General features: G+C 38.5%; 2 protein-coding genes across 6 annotated transcripts in view; one reads left to right on the top strand and one right to left on the bottom strand.

Annotated features, from left to right (window-relative positions):
• The first annotated feature begins 2,127 nt into the window (after positions 1–2,127).
• LOC110068999 (somatostatin receptor type 5-like) lies at positions 2,128–4,474 on the top strand. The gene has a single exon (XM_020776416.2). It carries the CDS (start codon positions 2,495–2,497, stop codon positions 3,707–3,709), a length of 1,215 nt encoding a protein of 404 aa, XP_020632075.1. The 5' UTR covers positions 2,128–2,494; the 3' UTR covers positions 3,710–4,474.
• Positions 4,475–9,580: 5,106 nt separating this feature from the next.
• Positions 9,581–26,217, bottom strand: part of LOC110069095 (uncharacterized) — a 30,754-nt gene continuing 14,117 nt past the window's right edge. For 4 of the 5 annotated variants that reach the window (XM_089287822.1, XM_089287821.1, XM_089287820.1 and 1 more), the window contains 7 exons: positions 23,670–23,933; positions 21,752–22,234; positions 21,060–21,170; positions 19,855–19,986; positions 12,353–14,098; positions 10,918–11,065; positions 9,581–9,841 (listed from right to left, as the gene is read on the bottom strand). In XM_089287822.1, coding sequence (XP_089143948.1) covers positions 9,589–9,841; positions 10,918–11,065; positions 12,353–14,098; positions 19,855–19,986; positions 21,060–21,170; positions 21,752–22,234; positions 23,670–23,933 — 3,137 coding nt within the window. In that variant the 3' untranslated portion in view covers positions 9,581–9,588. The remainder of the gene's footprint in view (positions 9,842–10,917; positions 11,066–12,352; positions 14,099–19,854; positions 19,987–21,059; positions 21,171–21,751; positions 22,235–23,669; positions 23,934–26,217) is intronic. The other variant, XM_089287823.1, reaches the window with a different exon arrangement.

The raw sequence follows: 26,217 nt of genomic DNA, 5'->3' as shown, positions 1-26,217 counted from the left end.
ACTCCATAATATTTGCTTAAAATCTAAGTTTCCATTTGGCTAAAATGGTTTAAACAAATTAAAAGAAAAACTGAACGAGTTATTAAGTCATCTTCAGGGAAGACTTAATTAGTCGAAAACGTTCGGTTTTTCTTTAAGTTTTTTTGACATTCTTAACCTCGTAAATAATGTCTTTTGAACGCGCGATTCTTCAGGTTAGAATCGAATGAATTTAACTGTCACTACTATGGAAACATTAAACTACACTGCATGGAGCTCAACTACAGATCTCGATCCATTTTGCTTGGCTCGCGTGTCCGATATTGATTTTTGTTTTGCTTTAAAAACAAGCTGCAATACCTTGCTTACGGCACCGAAAGCACGCAATAACAGTTAAATTTCGTTTTTTTTTTAGTACTGATGCAATAGTTGTGTACATTTTGTGAACTAATGCATAATTTTACGGATGCTCTGTAGACACTTCCTTCCGCGATCAATTTCCAAAAGCGGCAATCAAAGTAGCTTAAAAAGAAAACAACGCTTATATTTTATTACCAGAGAACACATCGTGTTCTTTCAGTTCAAATCCGAGAATCTGGTGTGATCTTTGACGGTTTACTATTCGTCCATGTTAAAACTTTATAGCGGCAAGTTCTCGACGAAAATCAAAACTATACCCTGTTTTTATAAGCGTAAAACTATATGTTTCTGGCAACTGTCCTCTACAGGCTTTCGTTTTCCTATGAAACGGTAGGAAGCTTAGTGGCGTTAATAACAGAAAACTCGACCTCAAATGAATGGTGTTCATTTTAGCAACCTTCTCTTAATGCAGTTGCGTGAACCGGTTCAGTCGACGTCGAGAAAACATTAGTTTAGACAATTAAAAGTAGTCCGCTATATTTTTTTCATATCCAAAATAAGAATCTCCAGTAAAGCAGAATTGCAACATAGTTTCAATTGATTAACTTAAAAGTCGCATCTTTTTTTGTCTATTCTGATTTAAAGATGAAATTTTGTATTAATTCTCGAGAAATGTGTTTGAAATGTTACGTTGGCATTAGCTGGCGTGCGTCACAAGAAACTCTTCATGAACATGTCTATTTCCGTGCTTTTCGTACACGTTCTGTAATTGCTTTACGAACAGGCAGGTGAATTTCTCATCCTACATTGATTAACGGACTCTTTTTATCTTCATTTTATTTGCTTCGGACCGTTTGAAGTCATTTTTTTATAGCCCAAACCCAGCGCAGTATTGTACCGTATCATACAAGTAGTATCATTACAATTGTGAATTCGCTACTTTTGGTTCTGAAGGGAATTTCTTGTGAAGAAAAACAACTTCGCGAGATTTCTTCCACAGCACGATATTTTAAATGAATGTTTTTTGTTCCGCCAAGAATGTTGGCATCGATAATGGTTATTTTCCAAGACAATATATGTGGAAAAACTCGTATTATAATTTATCTGTATCTCAGGCAGACATACAGGGACAAATACAAAACCACAAAACTCAAACCATTTTTTAAAAATGGCGTGATATCAATAGTTTGCCAATATGCGGTAACCGTTTAGTCTGTATTCAACAGGGGATCAATTAAGAGCAGGCTAAGATTCATTATTCACAGGAAATAATGTGAGTGGAAACCAGTGTTGTTTGAAATAAGGATTGGTGTTGCTTAAAAGCTACCCACCCACTGTAAAAATATACACGAAAATAACCTGCAGATTGCTGATTTCTCTAGAAGGTCACTCTTGTTTTTCGTGTGCACACAACGAAATCGTCGCTTTATTTGTAATTTCGTGCCTAGCTTTTGACCTAAAACACCTTTAAATAATGTATAATTATTCTTTTGCTATCTCGGTTGCGATCAACATATGCATGGACAACGGGACAAGGCGGGTTTAGGTTATCGCGCTCTACAATCACAGCTCCATTACACAAGTTGCTTTCTCAACAAGACTTTTAGCATGCACGCAGCTTTCACTAATTTGACGAGGGGTACTTTCTACAACATTTGTATTTTTGTTGCTCAAATATTAGTGGTCCACATCACACTCACCTCGTCAATCAAACCAACATTTCAGTATTACAACTTTTTTTATACGAGATTGGCAGTTTTACTCATTAAAGAGCTGCTGACGCCCGGAGAAAATATGTTTATATTATAACCACCCGTTGCGCCCTTAGAGGCTTCAAAACGCTTTTTGTTAAGCGAGGTTTTCCCTGTATTTGACATTTCATGATTGATTGACGTGTCTGTAGTGCTTAAAATGATTTTCTTTGGTTTTCAAACGACTGCAGAGCGTCGAAATCTGAAGACCGATCAAAACAATTTATGCCGGAGGAACAATTAATAGACCAACATCTCCTACCAAAGAACAATATATTATCATTTTTCGGCTTTCTCTTCCGACATTTCTTCGGTTGTTTACATCACAGAACACTTCAGAGACTCAAGTGCTTCGTACGTTCGACCTCATTTCTTTCACCACCTTTGCTTCTCACTCTGAAGTCATGGGAAACAACACAGAACTTAATTTAACCTCAGGAAGCTCAGGCGAAACTGAAGCGACGATAAGAGCAGTGAAGTTAACATTGTATGCTATAATATTCATCACCGGCATCGCTGGAAATATGTTAGTTTGTCTGGTCGTATGTCGACAGCAAAAACTGCGCACCTCAACAAACTTTTACATCATGAACCTGGCCATAGCCGACCTCGCTGTAACCATAGTGTGCATTCCGTTTGATGTCGCTGTACAAGAAAACCACTATGTCTGGCCCTTCGGGAGGTTTCTTTGTCATTTGATTTATCCTATCATGACGATGAGTACTTTTGCGTCTGTGGGGACGCTCACTGCGATCGCATATAACCGATACAAAGCCATCTCACGGCCAATGCGAATCCAAGCTGGACGAAAGCGTGCGAAGGTAACCATCGTTTCCATCTGGGCGCTGTCGTTCGTTTTCGTCCTTCCCTACATCACAGTTTTACAAAAGCGAAATTCCCGATGCGAGGAGACATGGTCTGAACTTCACAGCCGAGTTTACACCTTATTTATATTTATTTTTCAGTATGTGATTCCACTGTCGATCATTTCACTGGTTTATATTAAGATTGCAATTCAGCTTCGCAGGAATCGAAAAAATCTGACACGCGCGCACCGCGTGCAGGATCGCGATGTCGCGAAAGTTGTTCGTATGATGGTAGTGGTGGTTTTGATTTTTGCAGTTTGTTTGCTTCCAAATCATGTCCTGTGGCTGCTGAGTGACTTCGAACATTTCCCCGAGGCTGGGAGGAAAGTGTTTGTTTGGGGTGAAATTCTGATATACGCAAATAGTTGTACGAACCCTATTGTGTACAGCATCTGTATCGAGGAATTTCGCCTGGCGTTTAAAGCCTACATCACGAAATGTTGCCGAGTCACCGACGAAGATATCAGGCCTGTCAGAAACGTTTTAGAGAGAATATCCGTTAGAGAAAAAAGCGTTTCGCATGACAGAATCTTCGCAAGGCAAATAAGCCGTCGCCTTCTCAACTCCTTTCAACGAAGCCAGTCGTTTGAAAGTCGCTTGAGTCTCCCGAGGATCTTCCGGACAACAACGACTGCCGAGTCGCCTCTAGTTGGGGAAAAAATTCTGCTCACTCCGTCGCCAAACTCGGACACAAGACGAAACACTCCAGAAGCTGAGGCTAACGGAAATGCTTATGCGATAACCACGGTTTAAAACGAAAGCAGAATTTGTAAGACTAAGCACTGAGCAATACAAAACTTATTAAACTTCTAGCTCTTTTATTTAGGAAAACTAGACGTTTACAAAACTAGGTTTTTGCTTTACTGAGGCCTTAAAAGTTGTAAAACTAGCGCTACGAGAGGAATAACTGATGATACAAGCCTAGTGGTGTTTTGTGATAATACAGTTTCGGTGTTCAATAATTAAACTGAGTTTTAAAAAATAGCCACGCCAAAATCTCGTATAGAAATGTGTACGATAATACTACAGAACCATTATAACGCATTTTAAACTTCATAAATGCCTAGTTGGATAAAATTATGTGCAGATTTCGCAAATCGCTATAATGAGTTGGTGAATTTTACCGAAAGGTGGGTTCAATTCCATCTGGTTCTCAAATGACGCAGAATGGTTATTTATTTAAAGAGCTCAAGGAAGTGGTTTATTAATAATATAAACTTTATAAATTTTCTACTTGCAATGCTAATAAGAAATTTTAATTTTCTTTGCAACATTAACCGAGATAACATTTGTAGTTATTTGAGTTTGAATCGCGGCATCGGTGAGATATTACTGCAAGATATTAAAAGTACATTTTTCATTTGATTAGCAGCCGTTTTGTAAGTTTGAATATGTTCAGCAAGACATTGCAGACCGTTGTCTCTAACTCCAGGGATTTAAAAAGTGGAACTGATATTGTTTTTCAGGAAAGGCTGTTTTTAATAATGAAGAGAATTAAATATTAAATAGTGAATCGGACTTCGAGCCAAACTTATTGAATTGAACTTTTATTACAAAACGAAGCAGTTTTTACTTGGTTATATAGCGCATGCGTTGGATTAGACTGAAATATAATCAATCGAGCGAAAATACATTCGAGCACTTTCGGGCTGGAAATTTAACAAACAGATTCGGCTACATCTAAAAGACATTTTGGAAGAAGAAATCAATAAAAATAAAAGCAATAAAGATTAGTTCGCATAGCAAAATGACAAAGTCACCCCGTCGAATTGCAGCTTAGCTTTTGGCGATTTTACTTGTTTTCTATTCTCATTGTGGAGAATGATAAAATATTTATTATTATTGCATGACGATATCTGACAGACTTTTGACCACGTTAATATCGAACATAACCACATTTGACTTCTAAACACATTTGAACATCCTTACATCATTATCATTTAATTTTATGTGGTTCGCTTGAAATTTATATCTAAAAAGTAACATTTCATTCTATTTTAAGATGATTGAAGCTACATTTGGTGAAGAAGCAATACAGAGAACTAAAACCTCTACACCTTTTCTTGGCATAATACTTTGCCATGACTGTCAATCGACTTTGACAGCATTGTGTCGCTGAGCTAGTTTCCAATTTAAATTTCAGTCTCGATTGGCTGTGTACGTGCAAATGGACACGTCTGTAGTGCAAGAGTATTACTCGTCCCTAAACTAATACTCTGTCATATTTTTCTCCGACACCTCGTACTTATAAGGTCCCCTTACAAGCAAACTCAGAATATATTTGTGCTTTTAGTCTCGGCTATTGCCGCAATCTGTACGAAGAGTCTGTAGGCGTAACAGCATGTTCCTCAAATGTTTTTTGTTAAGTTTTCTTTTTTTTTTGTTTTTTTTTTAACGGGTATCTGGGTTAGACGGGAAGGCTTGCCTTACACCACTTACCTGCAAATAGTTTCGGTTTATTTTACTCAAAAGATTCTCGACAGTTATGACTCGTGTAACTGGTGAAGAACCCAGGTTGTTAAACTACTTCATGATAACAAAATTGCTTGAAAGACCATTTCAAAAGAATCGAAGCACGAAGAACAAGTTTTACAAAGATGTTACTAACCTTTTATTTATGAAATTATCAACTTGCAAAAGTCAGTATAAAATAAAATCTGGCGAGTTAAGTTGCACGAGAGGTTTAACAAGAGTTTTAATATAGGTGATAGCCTTTGCTTGATCCATGTCATTTGCTTGAATTCACCACGCCATTTTGTTTGGGGCGATATTAGCTATTCATAGCCCCAAGTATTTGAAGGTGACAGAATTAATGGTAGAAATATACTGATGCATTACTTTTTCGTCCATAAAAAGCAATTTATGAAGTGTTTCGGCTCTCTGATAAAGGATTACTGGCAAATCTTTGCTGTCCTCAAGAAGCTAAACGGCTTCGTGACCAAATAGAATTTCAAGTGCATGCATGAAAGTCAATTGCTAACCGAAATTAAATCAGAGGAAAAATAGTTTAGAAAATGTTCCTAGTTTTACGTGTACATCTTACACAAAGCTAACTTAATCAAGTCAGAATTATTTTTCAGACTTGTATTTGGTTAAGAAATTTATGTTTGATCTAATTTTTAATCTGGTTTTGAGGTTAAGGCTAAAAATAATATGCCCTGTGATCAGAATGATAAAAAGAAGATCCAAGAAAACAGCTGTCTTCTTAAAATGAAACAAAAATCGTTGTTCACACGACGTTCGCATGGTAAATGGGCAATTCTGAGTGTTAATAAATATTTTTAAGTTTCTGGTTACTTTACTCTAGTTAACATCTATTTTTTTAGCATTTTAATAATTAATATAAAAGCTAGCTGTAATGAATTATCTTCGACTTCCTTGCCACGGGATCTCTTATCTCCAGTATAAAAGCACAGCCTTGATAAATTAGAAATTCGAAAGTTTCTACTTGGTCATTCTGAAAAGCTAACAACACCACTCGAAAGTACTGCTCAAAAGCTTTCATTTGAATGGTCACACACTCGGGTTTTATCCATAGACTTAAAAGTTAGAACCACCTTGTGCAGCATAATAAACAGTACCACATGAAAGTACTGCTCAATACGGCTTTCATTTGAATGGTCACACACTAAGGTTTCATCCACAGACTTAAAAGTTAGAACCACCTTGTACAACATAATAAACAGTACCACATGAAAGTACTGCTCAATACGGCTTTCATTTGAATGGTCACACACTAGGGTTTCATCCACAGACTTAAAAGTTAGAACCATCTTGTACACCGCAGGAATACAAGAGGTAATGTCCAAAGCTATTCCGAAAACTACAAACTACAACTAGGAAACAATTTTGGGAACTGATACTTTGTCCTTTAATACTTCAGTGTTGCTCTTGATCGATTTTTAGCAAAGTCTTAATGATCACGACCTCGCTCGTAAACAGGTAAATATAAATTTTGCATCATTTGACTTGCACGCGGCGTTTAAATTTCAGCAATGCCATAATTGGGATCTTCCAGCGTAAACCTTTCCCGTTTGTCACAGTTTTCAAGAATGTACAAGATATTAGAAAAGATTTTACGAGGAATATTTAAGAAAAAAAACTCTGTCTCGCTCGCTTTCAACACGTGTTTCATTCTACTTCAAAAGTGAACACCACGCACAAATTTTCCCACTTTTTTAACCCAACACTTCGTTTAGAACAAACTGAAATGTCGACATCATCCAGTCGACCGAATTTAATTTAATAAAACAGTTATTCTATCTACCCTTGTACTCTGTGCGGATTGGACAGCGGGTGTTGGAGGAGTAAAGAAGCCAAGGGATATTTACGAAGAGATTCCACAATTTTAATGAAAATTTTTCTTGATCGCCTAATAACAAGTTATATGAGGTAACGTCCACAAGCAAATAACACGTGAACGCACGGCGGGCGACTGTGTACGAAAGAAATACTGAAACAGAAAAATAAAATCTTTATTTATCTTGCTTTATTACAATATAAGCCAAACATGAAAGAAGCCTGATGTGAAGTTGGGAGAACAGCATATTCTCAATGATCTTCCTAACCCTAACACGTGACCGAACCCGCGGTTTTTATTACAGCGGCTGCTAAGCAACGGCACGTTTTCTTATGATGACAAGGTGACGTGAGTCACGTGACAGCTTGAGACAGAGAGCTCGTGGAAGCTTTTGATTGGATGATGATAATTGACAGTGTTTGTGCAAGTCTGTTGACCGAAGATCAGAGATCAGCAGTTGTTCCCCCGATAGTCACAGGAAATAGTATTAAATTTCTACTGACTGAAAATTTCTTAAGTTGAAGCTTAAAGTGCGTTTGTATTCAGTTAGGCCTGTTAAATTTTTTCAAGCAAACAGTCGTTGCACAACAACGAGAAATACAAAATAATTTCTATCTTCTTAATTTTGCCCGTTAAAATTATGATTTTCAAAGGCTCGTTTAATTTCGAAACCGTAAAAAGAAAATAAATAAACTCATTTGTTTGTATTACAATCAATTAGCAAAAACGCTATTCTCAATTTTACCCCTCCCAATTTTATTTTTGTGTTTTGGCCTTAATAATTATTCTCTGTTCTACTGTTGTAAATTCAAAAGTGATAGTTTTTTTAGATTCTTAAATTCAAACGTTCTGAACGTTACTCTCAAAAATTAATGGTCAAGAGCATCAACCGTTAGACCGTTATTATTAATTTAATTCTAAAGCAAATCATAAAGGTATAAATTTACAATTTCACAGAACACCAGAGTACTGGTTACAAATCAGTCCAGATATATGAAGTGTATTTCAAATTCCAAAGAGAATTAACAATGTCGGCTCAGTAAAAAACCTCCCACTGAAGGTAAACGTTTGCCCGATCAAAGAAGATACCTAAGTTCATGGTTTTCTAATTTTTTTTAACTTCATCGTCCGTAACCCTCGTTCCTTTTGTTACCTAGGTGTTATCTTCATTCATTTGATTGTAATTTTTCTTGCAATAGCAAGTTTGACCAATTAAGGTAGTGTACTCTGTGTAAATTTGCGATGACGTTGGAAGGAGAGCTGTTCCGGATAAGAGAATTTAAGATTCCACCAGATAACTGTGACTGTCAATCTTTGAATGGCTTTGTCTATTTACTCCTTTTCTATCACATCTGCCATATTTTATTTAATTCCAGGAGTATTTTACTTATTTCGCATGCTCATTGATTAAAATTGTTTGCAAATACTTTTTCACCAGTTAAAAATTTTTAATCACTCATGGCCAGCGATAATTTTTATGAAAAATGAAATCATCCCGTTATATGAATGAATTTAAAAATGCCCAGCATTGAATTCCATGTTAAACAGTCTCAAAAACCTTACAAAATGTCTGCGGATAAATATAACGTCTTTTGCCATCTTGTCCTGTATAGCGAGCCAACTCTAACATCAGCACGCTTGTGAGCATGAAACTGGTTGCCGACTGTTCCTTTGTTGATTTGAATCGAAGGGGAACATTTGGAAATTTCCAATCCGCGCCTGTAACAAAATACCATTGACTGCATGATTTCCCACGTGATCTGGAGTCGTTTTGTATCTGTAGCAAATTATATTCTGAAAACAGAGGAAAAAAGACGCAAGCAATAAGTAAGAAAGAAACCATATGTGATCATCTCATTATATTTCCCCAAAGTTGTGAAAAAATACAGCCAATCTAAATGATTTTTTTCTTTGTTTTCTTATCTGCCGTAGGAGATAAAGCGTAACTGGTTACCAAGTCCTGGTTTTTCCACCATAAACAAACACAAAAATTAAGCATTTGAAGCTTCTATCTTATGTAGATTAGATATATTTTGAGATATATCGATTCTAGCTAAGTGTAGTTTTAGCACATATCTGTTCTTATTGTAAGCACGGTTTGCTCCACAAATAGCGATTTTGGAAATGATGACTTTCCTTTTTGATCTAGGGATCATCATGGTTTTGAAGTAGGTCAAATTACGACAAGGACTATTAACTTAAACAAATACGTCTCCCTGTTCTCTCCCCTCCCTCCTTTTTATCTGTCCTCCCCACCCTTTCCCTTGCCCATTTCACCCTAACTCACAAACACTTCACAGCATTATTTTTCTGGTATCCCGTACCTTGTTAGTTAATCCCATTTTGGTGGTTTATATGTAATCTTCACACCCATTGGTTTCTTGGGCTTCTTTCCACCAGCGCCGCCGCCTCCACCAGCAGAAGACTGGCTCCTAGTTGGCTTGTGTGGGACGTCAGTGATTCGGGGGGCCGATGGGTCTATGAATGACGCAATATTTTCCACATCCTCGACGCTTGCTTCGCCGTTCTGCTTGCTGTGTGAATTAGGATAAGTTTTGTCTGGCACGAACTCCCCCTTTCTTTGCCTGAGAAATAAAAACGAAATGTTGAAAATTCGTTACATGAGCGCAACTTAAAGGCCATCTGCTACCTGCTTCAACACAAGACAGCTAGATTAAATAAACCTTTGGCCTTTTATGACGTCATTTCATCCCCAGTAATTGTCATACAAGACAAAAATGTTGGTAACGTTACTCTAAAGTTACACAAAAACCAAAACTTTAAAACTGAAATATGTACGGTTAGTTTGCGAGTGGGTTACCAAAAAAACAAAGGGCTCGTCGGTTAACTCGTGAACTTATCACACGTGTTAGACATACGGTAAGCAGAACAAATAACACTCTTTTGTATGGAAGACGTAACTAAATGCCATACAGAAAGAAAATGAGGGCTATCGATTGATAATTCAGTTCATATGTCTCTTTGAAGTATGCGCAAACAGCGCAACTATGGTGCAACGAATACGAAATTTACAGGAACCGAATTTGGTCAATTTTATGTTTGGGATATACTTGGCTCGATTATACTGAAAATTTCTAAAAAACATGTTTCAGATATGACCTTCTATCTTTCCTTTCAATAAAATGACATTTCTCTGACAATGAAAGGAAACTGTCACAACTAATGGGTGCCATAAGATAGGACACCTGATGTACTTTACATGACGAATGCTAGGAATCTTGGAAAACGTTTCTAAGCCAGCTTTGTTAAAGTTACTTCTAACGAAAGCCTTCTGCGTCATGTCTTTTTATAAAAAATAAACATATATTGTTAATTTACAGGGTTTCATTCACTTCTGTTGTATCATGTATAGTGGTGGACTAAATATCTTGGTTTGAGGTAGACTCGTTTTTTTTAAATAACTATAAATTTAATTTCGGTGCACTCGGCTCATCCTTCGCAAAATTTTTTTTGTGCGTGACTTGTCACAGTGATTTTCAAAATCCTCAAATATTTTCGTTAAATTTCAGACCAACACTTCTTTCAATTATACTGGTTATTTCTAATAGCTAAAGGGAAAGAGAGCAATCTCTTCATATTGTAAAGTCAGCCAAGATACGCGTTAACTCCTGGAAGACTCGTGTTAATTTCTTTCCCTTACCGGTAAAAGCGTGTTAGTATGAATACCAACAAAACGACAAGTAGTACCAGGCCCCCGATTGCTGCGCAAACGATGAGGATGAGGGTTGACTGGGAAACACCTTCCTTGTCATCTTCCTCACTTTGACTGGCCACAGCGGTTGTGGGCACTGAAATTAGACAATATCAGACAAGGCTTTGAAATTGGGAGAATTGAAAGAAGCAAAATTACTAAAATGTTTCCACCAATTTCCCTCAGCGGATACACACAATACTCAAATCGAGAAAAAAATATTCCAATTTGTTCAGGAGCGACCACGTTCAATTGTAAAACGACGTCATCTGGTGGAAATCTGGAGCCGAGAAATTACGGGATCTAGGATGAAAGACAAAATACGGACTGTTCTCGGGACATGAGATTATACTCCGAAAGTAATAACAGACTCCGAGCGATTTCCGAAGATGTCATGGTTCCGGTCTAGCACCAGGTGAACACGTATAAAAACTGAAAATGGCCGTCGCAGAACAAAACGCTCGTCAATAATCAGCAGGTGGTGTTATGTTTTATTCGTCCTGTAAAGTGAAATGCTCTACTTTCCCGCCCCCTTTTATAACTTGCCCTCGGGAAAGTCAGTTTAAGCCCGTAAGAACGAAGAAGTTATCACACAGTGTTAGTTTCAATCTCTAGTGGAAAACTTACATAAAGTCAGCATAAAGAACCACAAAATCGCCTGACCTATGTGCGAGGCCTGGTGAAAACAAGTTTTTGTTACTTCTATTGGAACAGTGCAATGAACTGCGTGAGCACGAGAAACCTAAAGAGGTCAGGCAAGACAAGTAAGGAGAACTTTGTAAAGAGAAGTAAACTTTCAAAATAGAATATGTTTGAAGAGTAATATATCTGGTTATGAATCGAAGTAAAAAGAATGGGAATTGATGTTGCCTTTACTGTGTATTTTTGCTCATTCTGCGTCTTGTGAGAGGTGCGATGGCCTAATGCTTAGTGCGGTGGACATGGATCGGATTGAACAGTCCGTGTTCGAGTCCTGGCCGGGGGCATTGCATTGTGTTCTTGGAGAAGACAATTTAATACTCTCACAGCGCCCCTCTTCACCCAGGTGTACAAATGGGTACCGGCAAACTTAACACTGGGGGTAACCCCGCGGTGGACTAGCACCCCATCCAGGGGGGAGTAGATACTCCTAGTCGCTTCATGCGATAAGTACCGACTATATCGGCCTCTGGACTCGAACCTATACCTGCGTCTTGCAATCACAAGCCAAAAAGGTGAGGCCCCGATCGAGATGGTGTTGTAGAAATCAATATCGTGCATGCGCAGGTCACAACACTGCTCCTTTTAAAAAAAGCCTCGACTGAACGACGTTGTCTTAAAGAAATGATCAAAGCATCTTTTGCTATCACAAAAGTCTCGCTCCACTGTGTTACAAAAATCCTACCTTGAGGGGTGGACAAGGACGTCTGTTGGTTATCTCTTCCGGGAGAGGGATTAGGCACCAGTGTTGTGTTAAACGGCAAGCTTGTTGGTTCAGAAGGTTTCGACTGCGAAGCTGAGAACGAGTCAATGGTTATATTTAATCTATTCTCAAGCATGCGTTTCTTATCCCTGAGAATTTGAATCAAACCTTTGCCATCAAGTACTCGTGTTAGATTTGTTCCGTTGATAATGGACGTCGCAGTGACGTAAAATGTCGTTTCAACTCTATGTGGAAGTCCAGACTTGGAGGACATACTGTAAATTATCACATTGATACGAGAGATATTAGACTTAGAGGGGTTTATGTTAGGACGAAGTGCTTCCTTGTTAACGGATGAACTAAGAGTTTGCGGAATAAAAATATACGAATCTGATTCCCTTTTTGTCTTTACACTATTTGAAGAAGAATAGTCTTCTAACAAATCAGTTTCCGGCGAACGTTTCTTACGTAGACCCGTCGTTTCAGATGACTTTTCGCTGCTAAGGCAACGAGTCGACTTGGACTTGCATGAATCCAAGATTTCTTCTGCTATAACGCGAGATACATTCGATACTTTTTGATGAAATGTCTCGACGGTAATGTCTGCCATGGTCATTTTTACTCCTTGCTGAATGTTTGTGAGGTCGATAAGATCCTGACAACATGTCTTGCGCGCTTGGTCGCAGTTAAAACAAACGCATGCCATATTGTTTACTTTACAAGTTAATGAAGGCCTCTCTTGCACAGTAACCGACGATGGCAACGATGGTTGCACTGAAGTAAAACGTATTATTGTTGCAAAAGAGCTTGCAGTAGTCGCTGTTGTAGCGTGAATGTGATGTCTTAACGAGGCAGATTTAGAGTACGTTTTAAAAGCAGTACTTGTGAGAGAGGTTGGGCTTGTAAAAGATGATGAATCTCCAGGCACGGCAGTAATTATGGAAGATGAAGAGTCTTTTGTTATGGCCGCAGTAGTCGAGAGTGATGACGAGTCTTGCTGAACAGCGGAAGATGCAGAAGACTCTTGCGGTGCAGCAGAAGATGGAGTAATGCGGCGAGTTTGTATCACTTTTGAAGGCAGAGCACTGGAAACGCTTTGCAGCTGTTTGGCAGTACCTGTAGAGTAATGCGATAAAAATGTTGATTTACTGCGAGCTATTCCGGGCGATAAATCATCTGTACTAAACATGTTACTCGCTACATGCAAATTGAGCGTCAATCTGTAAACCGAATCAGTGAATTTTTCATGAGAGGACGATATTGATTGAGCAAGCTCAGGTTCGCTTGTTAGCGAAAACCTCGCACTTTTGGACAGCGTAAAAGAACTCTGCAATAAAGCCGTTTGCGCGATAATGACCGGCAAAGACCCTGTAGGTGAAATATCGCTATAAGGTGATGCTGTTTGCGTGTTACTCATTTCTATGTTACCAAACGCACTGGTTATTTCGCTCGCCGTTCTTGAGTTTGTGTTGTCTTGCATGTAGCTTGACTTCACCGCCGTGCTTAGAATAGTCCCAATTGTAGATCTCTCCCTCGTGAATTGTGAGGTTTGCAGATTTTGAGCTGCGCCTCCTCCTCTCGTACTTTGTCGAGCGTTGCGGTTTTCACTTTGAAGTGGGTGCCACACTGTGTGACTGGATGGCGTTGCTTCCACGATTGGAGCGTTCGTTTTAAGGCTTGAGGAGCTTAAACCTTGTGTTGCTCGTATAGTTACCGGCTTGTGGTCTCCTGTATAGACGCCAAATTGAGAAAGAAATCTATCGTTAACAGAATTAATAGCTGTTTCCATGTTCGTTTGTTCTGGAGGCGAGAGCGGAAGAGTTTGTCCGTAGGCTACGCCAGCGAGATTTGGCGTCGAGGTCAAGAACACAGATTGCAGTGGCGAGAAAATGGTGGAAGAATTCTTCGTAGAAAACAAGCTGGAAGGTTCGCAAGTTGCGCAGTAGGTCATAGCAAAGAAGACAAAGGCCAACAGATGACACTTAAGCTCGATTTCCCACGCGGAAACAGTCTCCTTGCTAGATGCAGCTTTTAAGGACAACATATCAAACAAGCGAGTTGTCGACCGCGAGAACCTTAAACTCTCATTCTACACAACCGCTTGCAAAAACAAGGGCTATGTCTCGCCCAAATAACCGCACATTTCTCCCGCCGAGGACGATACAGTATCTTGGCTCCAGCACAAGATGACTGCCAATGCAATATCGAGTTATTAACCTTCTACTCTTGTTCAAACAGACAGAAAAGTAAACAATTCTGATTGACACAAGTAATTCTGGAAACAGGTGGCGCTAGCACCTAGGCCAATAACATGGCGCTCGATGGCCTGAGAGTTTCTCACTGATTATGATTATATGTTAAATTCGCTGTAATTTTCATATAGAACGACCAGTGGCTTTAAGAAATACAATTCGACTTTCTCTCAGCGTTTTCCTTGCTACCAATAAAAACTCTTAATTGTGATTGCAACAAAGATAATAGAATTTTATTACCAAACACGAAACCACACGGACAGGAAAACAGCACAAATATACATACGAATATTTAAGATTTCAAAAACTAATGACTTACTCGTTTTATTAAATATTCAGTTTTTTCTTTTTGCCAAGCACGGAGGCGGGATACCTTTTTAAAAACCGAGAGGACGAATTTTCTATTATTACTGAATAAAAAGCTCTTTTGAAAACTAACAAATGCAATAATAAACTGGAAGATTCGACAGAAGAGATAAGCTTACCTCAATTCTTTTCGTCATTTAAATCCTTTTTAAAAATACATTTCACCTCGTTCATAGTGCTTTCGTTGTAATTAAAAACTATTTTCATAATATTAGCTTATTCAAATTTAGCTTGGACCATTATCACATTACTTACAATGTAGAGAGCCAAATTGTCGACAATTTTATCGAAAATTACAGAAAAGCAATTTCGCTCTTGTTTTGCGCCTACACGAAAACACTACGGTTACGGTTTTTTGAATAAATTTTCAGAATGCATTTGTAAATATTTTGAACTTACATTTAATCTTTTTCGTTTATCGTGATATCAATACGAGTTTTCATGGCAAAATCTTCACAGAACGTTTTTCCTGATTTTCTAGACTCGATGTGGTTTTCCTTCCAATGAAGTCTCGTTTATGACCGTTTAACATCGCCGCTTTGTTACAATTGAAATGGCGGTTATTAAAAGTTCCCTCTTTACTTGTTTGACCGAGCAACGTCGACGACAGCGAAGAAGCCTGGATCTAAAGAAGACCTGTGTGTTTATCAGTAGTAAGCTGAAGGCTCTTTTAAGAAGATCTTGTCTCTGTTATTTGAAGAAATTATAAGATTATAAGTCTTCACTTAACGATAAAATCTCCGCTGCACATCAAAGAGAGGTAACTAGGGCATCTGAGCATGTAGAGAGTTCTAAAGACCATGAAAAAGATTTAATTTCATGGTTATCAACTTCAGCTTACAGTGCAACCCGCTTCACAAATAGTTTCTCTTAACCGAAGTCTTAGAAAGCGTCAAATTGCGTTACTTCTACGGTTTTCGTTGCATTTCTTATCGGTTTAAGGAAAACTAATAGTCAACAACAAATCCAACTTGAATTTAAAGAATCAAAATGCTAAAAGGAACCCTTATGTTAAACAATAAATTATTGTGCTTCAGAGAAAGCGTTTTCTAAAAAAAACAATACTTAAAGTCAAGACGCATTTTCAAACGGTCAGATAAAGTCATTGAAAACCAAAAAAAAGTGCTTGACGTGTTTTCATATAAAATCCCGCTCGACGTAGATTTTTCTTAAAATATTAAATAAAGCGGGAATTTGCGAAAAGATTTGCAAACAAGATTAGTAAACCAAAGTTTAACTTTAAAATAGAAGAATTAGAGTTTAATAAGACAAAAAGGTTCTTTATCATGTTTTTAATGAATTTTACGTCGGTGAATTAAGACACAAGCCACACGCAGCCATTATTTTCTCTTCTGATGAAAAATCAAGTGGACCACAGTAAAACTGCTTTTGTTGCCTGATTTAATTCATTCTACTTTTTTGATTGTTTATGATGGTTCCCAACGTTTGTTAGAACACTACGCGTTGTGAAAACTGAAAATAGGACCTGTATTTGAGATATTTTGCTCTTTTACAATGACACTCGTTGAAACCTCATATTCGATTTTAACTACGCATGTACGTAGGTACTTGCGGAGTACGCACGCACGGGCACTACCTAATTTCTATTGTCATCGATCGTTGTTGCAGTGACCCTCAACAGCACAGATGAGAGCCAAATTATCTCATTGATAGCTCTTCGTAGCAAAATTCAAGGACGGGAATTATGACTCACGTTTTTAATTTGCTTGCTTTGCTTTAGAGTTAGTGTAGCCCTGACTGTATCCTGTGTTTTTGCTGTTGTTTGTTTCGCCGATTTAGCGCTTAAGTCTGATCGTTCTAAAGCCGATTAACGCAAGCGTGCGATTAGTCAATCCCGATTTGACTGCCGCTTAGAAGGGTTTAAAGAACTGCTGTTTTTGAGGGACAATTTAAGATCAGGCAAAGCTAAGGAAAAATGAAGGACGAATTGGTCCTTTTCAGTCTGGATTAGCTTAGTCCTTCTTTAAGCACATGAATCGGAGCCTGAGTCTACATCAGTCACAGATTTTTTGCAATAGATTGAGCGTGTTTGTAACCACAGAAAAAGACGATTAAGACGAGAAGAGGAGGAGGAGGAAGAAGAAGAAGAAGAAGAAGAAGAAGAAGAAGAAGAAGACAGAGAAGGAAAAGACAAAAACGAAGTTGAAGACGAAAATGAAGAACAAGAACAAGAACGTAAAAAAAAAACAAGAAGAAAAAAAAGCAAGAAAGTTACAAGATACTTGACCCGCAAGACCAATTCAAACTGACTAAGATCCTGAAGACAAAGTCCAAGAACTGAACCAAATCTAAGACCAAGACCAAGAACAAGACCAGCAAAACCAAGAGCTGTAAGATAAGGACGAGGTCCTACAAGACAAGGACGAGGTCCTGCCAGACCAAGGAAAGCAAAACCAAGACAAGACAAGGACGAAGATCTGCAAGACCAAGAAATGCAAGACCAAGAAATGAAATACTCAGACCTACAAAACCAAGCCCAGGACCAAGACCAAGACCTGCAAGACAAGGACGAGGACCTGCCACACCAAGAAAAGCCGGGCCAAAACCTGCAAGAGCTATGCCAAGACCTACAAGACAAGGACGAAGATCTGCAAGACCCAGAAATACATGGCCAATACCTACAACACCAAGACCAAGACTTGCAAGACAAAGACGATCGAAATCAGGACAAAAACCAGGAACACACTGGACTACTGGGAATGATTTTCCGATTCACGAGAAACTGAAAAGCTAACACAGTTGGCAGAATTAATTGCAGGCCTCCGGCTGTGTCAGCGTGTCACTGTAGAAGCAAGTGCACAGTTGAGAAGCAAAAGCAGCTACAGCGAAAAGAGGCATTTGATTTAGTTAGAATTGTTGGTATTTAAGTTACTGTAATGAGCGGTTGTATCGTGAATGTCACGAAGAAAAACAAAAGACGTTGAATGAAGGACTGTCACGCATAACAAATGTTTAAAACACTGAACAGACAAACATGACGAGTACTGGATTATGTTTGGATGACAGAGCCAAGCACACAAACATAAAAACTAAAATGGAATTTACGAAACAAACAATGATGTACAGAACTATAATGTATGTACTTCTTCTTGTTGTTAGATAACAAATAAATTGTAACTGAAAACCTTAGTGAAAATTTGGCATAAGCGTTAGTCACGTGTCATGACGTCATATGACATCAGTGAAAAGCGTCATCACGGATTTACATTAGTGACAAATACACACTGTAGGGAGTAGGGTAGGGACGGGGTTTGACGCCATCCCTGGCTTGATATGGAATATGTGAGCTTGGATTTTACGTCACAACAAAAAAAACGTGGCATGCAAGAGATGCTGTTTAGCAAGATGATGTTTTAGTGAGTTCCCTGTTAAATCTCATTGAATTGTAAGTGAAATAAAAGGCCAAGCGATGAGAAGCTAATGACAGTCCTTCATGGACAGAGTATTAGTCAGTCAGTACTTGTTAGTCAGCAGTTACACGTCGAAACCCAGGATCTATTAGCTCTGTTATTGGATTACCCTGCATTTATTATATGGCTTGCGTTTGTAGGCGATATAACGCGCGGTCTGATTGGCTAATTCGATGTAGGACATTATTCTCCCGTAATACCCAAGGGCTAATTACGGGCCTGCAAAAACAAAGCAGAAAGCCATATAATAAACAACTTATTAACCTTCAAAGTCCGGTCTTTACAAGAAAATCTCAAACCTCAGCCTTGCTTTATCGCGGTCAACACGACATGGTCTCAGTCTGATATTTTCCGGTAAAGACCTCACTCTCAGTTAATAAGTAGTTAGTATTTCGCAAATTAGCAAGACTTAAGAGAATCAGACTCCTTAGTTCCATCCAGATATTAGACTCTTTCTTTAAGGAAGCACTTCTTCGTTCTTCGCTATCTAGGCCCCTTATATTATAAAATCTTCGTAACGATGGCAAAGGTTTTTTTTAGATTAGTAATTTCCCAAACGTTTCCCTATCAAGCCAGAGACAACGTTTTACAAAACATATTTTTACTAAACATATTTCCAATAAACTATAAATAGTCTAACGTTGGTATACACAAGAAGACATGAGCTCGGGGGCAGACTTTCGTTTCCGTTTTTCTCACATAATCTTGTCGAGACTCCTTTTACAAATTCAAATTGGTTTTAATGAGGGAACAAGTTCCTGGAGGTTACTTCTCCGAAGGCTTGGTCTTGGCATGTTGACCAGGTCTTAAAACAATTTTGTTTCATACTTGAAACGGTATTCAGACCAGTTGAAGGCTAAGTTACCTGAACTCATTATTAACTACGCAAGCTACTCACATTTTAACTCTTATGGATCAATACGTGTCCATATAGCTAAATGGGGGACTACCCCCTCTAGGGCAAGTACTTGAATTAGGACAAACGGAACGAAAACTCGACTATCCCCTTTCCAGCCATAGAATCGTTTCCCTACAGCACTGACTGCCCTCTTGTAAACTAAAAAAGGAATTTTTTCGTTGGGTCTGGTCCCCCGATCGTGTCTCCAAGTGTATAACGACAGAAACTTGTAAAATGTAATTTTTACTCACAGGTTACTCCTAAACATTTGAAGTACAGGAACAAAAGAACGTAGAACAAGAAGTGAACAACGTATGCGAGTAGCTGAACATTTCCTATTTCGGAGCTCTGTAATAGAGCAGGGGAAGAGGGGGCTAGCATGAATTGCTTACGAGACTAGCCCAGTCTCACTTGAGAGGGTAGGGGTGGGGGAACTGAGTGCGTGAAGACAGACGAGTCAGTAACTAAGTTTTGTAGCAATTATAAGCGACGCGCTGGAAATCGGTTCATTACAGTAAAGGGACACTTTTGACTCACCACAGAAGTTGCAGGCCTTGGGGCATATGGACGTCATTCGTTTCCTGTGGTTTTTACAATATCCATCCTGAGCCGCTAGAGCAGCACAACCCGCCTCAGAGTTGTCAATACAGGGCTCGGGAAGCTTTTGTTCTGGATAGAAATTACACCAAACAATGCAAGGTGAGAAAGAAAGGAACAAGTGACTCGCCTGTACCTTTCGCGTGATAGATATTTATTGTTAAAGATGAGGCATGCCATAATCCTGAGTACGTGCACGGCTGATGTGATGGAAGAGTTAATAACTGTAAGGTAAGGTAAGGTAACGTAAGGTGAAGTAAGACTCCATTTACAAAGGGTATTACTCCTTGCATAGGGTGGCTGAGCCCGCAGTACGAGCAGCAATCACAAACGAGCTGTCCTACCGAAACGACACGCGATAATAGTCTTTTTCTTTGCAGCCAACAAAATAAAGACAATGCTTAAGTTGTTCTGGCCTCTTTTAATACTTAGCTTGAGAATTCTGGGTTTAATTTGAAGAAAAAAAAAAACATATTTTGTTAAAAATAACATCACTATTTTCCTAACCAGCGATACTTGACGAGTGACGAGCGAGTTGACGGACACAGGCGACCCATTTTTGACGCCAAATTGAAACCTTGGACCCAGAATGCTTGATATTTTTCACTTTCTACAATCTGATACGGTTATTGGTATTTTAAATCCCTTTTCGTGAATATTCAATGATTCAATGCCGTCTCCAGTGAGAAAAGTTGCCCGACTTTAGTGCCTTTCCCGTTTAAAACATGCAATGGCTTCGTCAAAATTCCGCCTGCTGAATCCTGATTGGTCAATTCAAATATCAGGCACGCCAGGCTTATGCAAGGTTGACTGTAGCTCAAACTGTTCCTTGAAGGTAACTTAAATTGTTCTAAATCTATTTCAAAACGACGGAGAAACTAGAATACGTTGTCATTATGTGGACGACCTTCAGCCACTGCACACTATTGGCTGATAATGGCTGATTAACCAATCAGATTGCAGCATTTGCATTAGTATACTAGTAAAATTCTGTTAATAATGATTAGGTAATGGTTTAATAGTATAAACTGAATAGTTCTATACCATAGTCTGTAGTATGATCCACTATTCCCTGATAACGCTAGTGTCTCGTCCAGTTTAAAACCCTAAGTCAGCGGCCACTTAAAATTACAAAAACCACTTACCTCTCAAACAAGCGCTGTTAAGGTTGATGTCCGAGCAAATGCATTTAAACCTGTCCTCCGTCTGTTGACACTCTACACCACCACGACAAGGGTCTCTGAAGCAGGGGTCATCTTTGTAAGGAAAACAAAATGTCAGCACATGGAAAATGAATTTCATATTTACAGGTACAAATTGGATATCGTTTTCATCCGAATCAGCAACAGTTAGAAAGAGATCTCAGCAGATTATACAGGGACTAAAATTTAAAGAGGCTTCAATGGATCCGGCATAGAATCTCTACCACTGAACAAGGAATCTCCAGCCCTCTTTTCTTCCCTGCTTTCTGTAGAATTCTAGCCCCCAACCCCCACCCCTTCCTTTCATAACAAATCACCGATAGAGCTTCAGGATGCCATTTAAATGCGTTGTGCCCCAGATTCAGTTTTGTGATAGTTTTAACAAAGAGAAAAAGAACTAAATGACTTTAGGGTATCGTGAGATTCGGAGGTAAAATATAAAATCATTTTTTTTTTTTTTATCGACGTTGTCCTCGACGTCGCCGTCGTGATTACTTAAACTTCCTACTTTTTGTTCATCATAATATAGTAACAGATATTTTTTTTTTTATCGACTGTAATAGTGCTCCTCCACGAAGCCGTACAAATTACAACAATCTACGATAAAAACTATTTGATATAACGAGCTAACTCACCTTTCATGGTTTGACAGCATCTCAGTGAGTTCTTCGTCTTCGTCAGAGCAGAGAGGAAAGCGATTTCTACATCATATTTACTCAGTTCGTACGTCCAAATAACAAGATGAGCGATGCTAAGGTCACCATTTTTGCTAATCATATCAATCAGCTTATTCGGTTTACCTATGGTAATTTCATCATTGGCCCTACCCTTGCCATCAACTACCGTCTCTGGGTTACTGCTGCTTACAACAAGCTGGCCATTTTTATAAAACTTCAACCCACGCTTGTGATTCCAGGTGAAAGCAAAATGAAACCACCACCTTGGGACATGGTCGAGCAGAATTGTCCATTTGTGATTTATCGTGGAGAGTTCAAGCTGAAACCTTCTTGACTGATACAGGTGAGGTCCTTTCTTTTTTGAGCAGTTTTCACAAATGAACCGAAATCCGGGACCGAAATTCTCATTGGTGTATTGTCCACTGGAAATAATAAATTTACCTGTAGAGGGGATAGAAAAGGTAAGTTCAGACCCCGTCCACACTACACCGTAGGAATCTGGAAACGGAGGTTTCACTCTAGCTAAAAGCGCATCAAATGTTTTCCGACCACACTAGGCTGGAGGAATTTAAAAACGCAACAATCACCGGTCATTTTGGATTTGTGTTTGAGGAAAACTCGGTCAGGGAAATCACGTGATTATCGTGACGTCATCGTTTTCGAGAAGCTCCGTTTTCAAAATGTTTTCCGTCCACACGAAAACGAAAAACCGGCGTTTTCAAATTCCTCCGGTTTGAAGAGCGTTTTTGAAAAGCTCCGTTATCGTGACGGATTGTTGTGGACGGAAGGCCTAACCGTAGAAATAAAGCTGTGTGTTCAAATTCCTCCGGCGTAGTGTGATTGGCTAAGAAACCTTCACTGAATTTTTTTTTTTTACCATTTACTCCTTGTTAGTTTACAAACTTCCAGACCGTCTAAAAAAAGCGCAGCGCTTTTTAAAGCCTTACGTTTCTAATGGTTTTTTAAACTACAAACAATCGTAAGCAATAATAGACCTTTTTAGCCTAGCCGGTTTGTTGGCCCATTTCAGACCATGTGACCCTTTCAATATTCAGAGCTGATATTTCTGTAGTAGCTCAATCATAAAGTGAAGCGCTTCTGCAAATGAGCCAAATATTAAAAACAAGGATTCTGCTACTTCATAGGTAGTCCGTTAGGTAACATTCAGATGGCTTAGACGACCAATCAGAAGGCTTCTTTTCATCGTGAAGCAGTAAGCTATACTGGGGAGGAATCTTTGGGGCACAAGGCATGAAAATATGTTGCTGATGCCACTTTTTTATTGTTTTTTTTTCTACGATTTTGCGATATCAGCCAATCACATGCACCGATTTAACTGAAGTAAAAAATTATTATTTCTCACCTTTAAATCGATTTTGCCAAGTGCCAGCCTACTTGTTACGCGGATCATTAATTAAAAGGGCATAGTAAGATTTGCTGGCCCAAGGAATTTTAGCTTGATGTACTGAATATTTTTTTGTGATACTCGAGCCGGTTTAAAAACTAAAATGTTTTTTTACAACTGCTTAAGTTGTGTGTACAACTACGATGACCAATCATGTCTTCATATCTTTCTCCGCAGTTCAAATATATGGTCTTTCATATATTCACTTGCAATGTATGAACCCATTAGCGCCTTTGCCACCAAGAAATTTTGCAGTTATTGAAAGACAATTTCTCCAATATTACACCCAAAGAGCCAAAAATGTCACTCAGTAACTAAGTTTCAAAAGCTGTTTAAATTTTTAGAGGTCAATTTGTACCTAACATGATGCTTTCTCTGTGCAAAGTCGTATGCTAATGAAAAAAAATGTAAACAATGACGGCATCAACGATTGCTCTATAATTAACACTGTACTGCACTAAAGATTTTCACCTGCGTTGTATTTTATCCAAAACGCCACTGACAATCCTTCTCTACAAAGGCTTGGATCCACGACACACTGGTCTTTTATATTCTTCAGTTCTATAAAGTCATCAATACCGTCCAGTGTCAACACGTATCCTATCTGGTCAGCGGTCGACTGCTTGACTCCATTCTCGGTAGCACCGGATGCATTACCGCGCAGGTCAAGGAGCTTCTTCTGTGCTGTCGTGCCATTCAACGGCAGATAGTGATTCGCTTGGGTGTATCGCGCGCCTAAGGGTTAGAAAAAGATCATATTTTAATTAACATGATTAAAGCGATGTCAAAATCATGGGTATATTGATTCTTGGCCCCTCTCAAGGTCACTTGGCGCTGGGAGTAAAGTGCAGATAAGGGCCTGGGAACCGGTTCAGCATTGTCAATTTCCGGTGCGTTATTAAGTTTTACGCGACAAGCGTAGCGTTTCTCCGATCTTAAAGTGGTATCAAAAGAAAGGTTGGTCTAAAAAAAATACCGTAAAATTCCACGTAAAACTCCCCGGTTATAAGCCCCACCGGATATAAGCCCTTTCATTCGCTAACAGAGATATTATTCCGGAGATAAGCAGCCCCAGATATAAGCCCATCTGATGTATAAGTGCCTTCCTTTTGCGTTTCATAAATGTATTATATATGTAATAGCTCTAGATGTAATGGTATGTTAGCTTTAATTTATTTCTCAGATTCGTTTTATCTCGTCGTTCCGAAACATATTTTTATTCCGCTTATATGCCTCCCCGCCCCCACCGCCCCCCCCCCCCGTTCCGTTTATAAGCCCACCCAAAACCCCTTATGAAGTTTTATAAGCCCAGAGTTTTAAAGTGGGATTTTACGGTATGTATATATTTGTCTCAAGAGCATAACTTGTGGAGCGGAAGAATTTGTGCTATTCAAATTTTCACACCATGCCATATTTAAATTTGTAGATTATCTTACGAACGGTCAGAGCGCCCGTCCGGTATCCCGGAGTCATGGACTCGAATCCCGTCGGGTAGTCTGTAGGGTTTTTCTTTGTCCTAGCTCGTAACATGCTGAACAACCTTTCATGTGTCAAATTGCTTCGAAAACAAGAAAAACAAAAATAATAAAGACGATTGCGCACTTGAGGCTTGTCACTTTCTCGTTTTAACACCATTGTAATCCAGTTGGAAAATCCTTCAAACCAATGAACCCACAAGATGTAATTGGGTTTTGCCTATTTTCAGTTTGGTCTCCTTCAATTTATGTTTAAGGTTATATTCGATAAGATTCTTGTAAAATAGGCCCGTGCATTTTGTTTTCTATGTAAATACGGCTGCTCATTGAATAAAAGTGCAATAACTTTCATTTAAGGAGAATAAACTTTGATATCAAATATAACAGCTTTTAGAAAAGTGAGACACATTAAAATCGTTGCCCTAAGTTTTCGAAATTTTTCCTTTTTAATTTATTAATATCTAATGAAGCTTATTGAAAAGGATTTCAAGGAATCAAAGTGACAATTTGAAGAAGTTGTTGGAAATGCATTTCAAATTTGAAAGAATTTCATTTTTTATCTCGCAAAACACAAAAGAACTCTATATAAGCTCTGACTACCTTTATTATACAATATTACTTTACACGCTGTTCCTAGCGGTGGTTTTGTTGCTAGTAACACGCGCTTCTTTGTAAGAGAGCGGATACGAAACAAAAACCGAATAGAGCTAAATTTAACTGACCTCAGCTGTTAATAGCATTTTTTTTACATGGGAGCAAGGCATTACTTCTTTTGTTTACAACAACAGAGAACTAAAAATGATATTTCTCGCGGGGCGAAGATAATTTAAATTAGTACTGCCGGAGAAATGAAGAGAAATTGTGAACCGTCGTGTTCAGGCCGCTCAAGAGAGTTGAAGATTTTATGTACACATTCACATAACGGAACGTAAACAGGAATAAGAGAGTTAAAGGAAGTTGCAACTGTATGTATACTTCAAATTCACAACATGACCAAATTTACCGCATGCGGAGCTGTTTGATAATTATAATGGCCGCTTTTTCACGATTCAATACGAAAATTATTTCCAATCAGAAAAAGAAAGACATTTCAGTTGGCACGCGACAAGTTGACAAATTACGAGAAAGACTTTTTGGAAGGAAGTTATGGATATCAAGAGTACGAATATATTCTTGAATAATTACGAAATCCTCCAGAATCTCTATAAACTTAACGCAGAAATCGATCACAATCTGGTTTTCATTAAAAGACGTTAAAAGTAATGTTCTAGTCTAGCGAAAAAAATTATCAGCGCTCTTGAATGGAACTGAAATCTGCATTGAAAATTTGAAAGCATATGAAACATGTTCAATGAAAACCTCAAATACGACGGAACTGTATATTTTTTTAAAAAAAAAATCACACTTCCTTTCTTTATTCCAGCTTTGTAGAGTTTCTCTTTAATAGTGCCATGATTTTGACAAGACAAAATAGTTTTTTTGTAAATGAGAGGGTAATTTTTTTTTTTGCGGCATCATGCGTCAGCTAGGTGCAATCGGCAACG

The sequence above is a fragment of the Orbicella faveolata genome, unplaced genomic scaffold, assembly GCF_042242905.1.
Source record: "Orbicella faveolata isolate gen_17 unplaced genomic scaffold, um_ofav_v1 contig_15, whole genome shotgun sequence".
NCBI lineage: Eukaryota > Metazoa > Cnidaria > Anthozoa > Scleractinia > Merulinidae > Orbicella > Orbicella faveolata.
The sequence above is the reverse complement of the archived record's forward strand: the minus strand, read 5'-3'. Positions and strand labels throughout refer to the sequence as shown.

Excerpts from the sequence above, each read along its gene's own strand:
- LOC110068999 (XM_020776416.2), top strand. The coding sequence starts at position 2,495 with ATGGGAAACAACACAGAACTTAATTTAACCTCAGGAAGCTCAGGCGAA.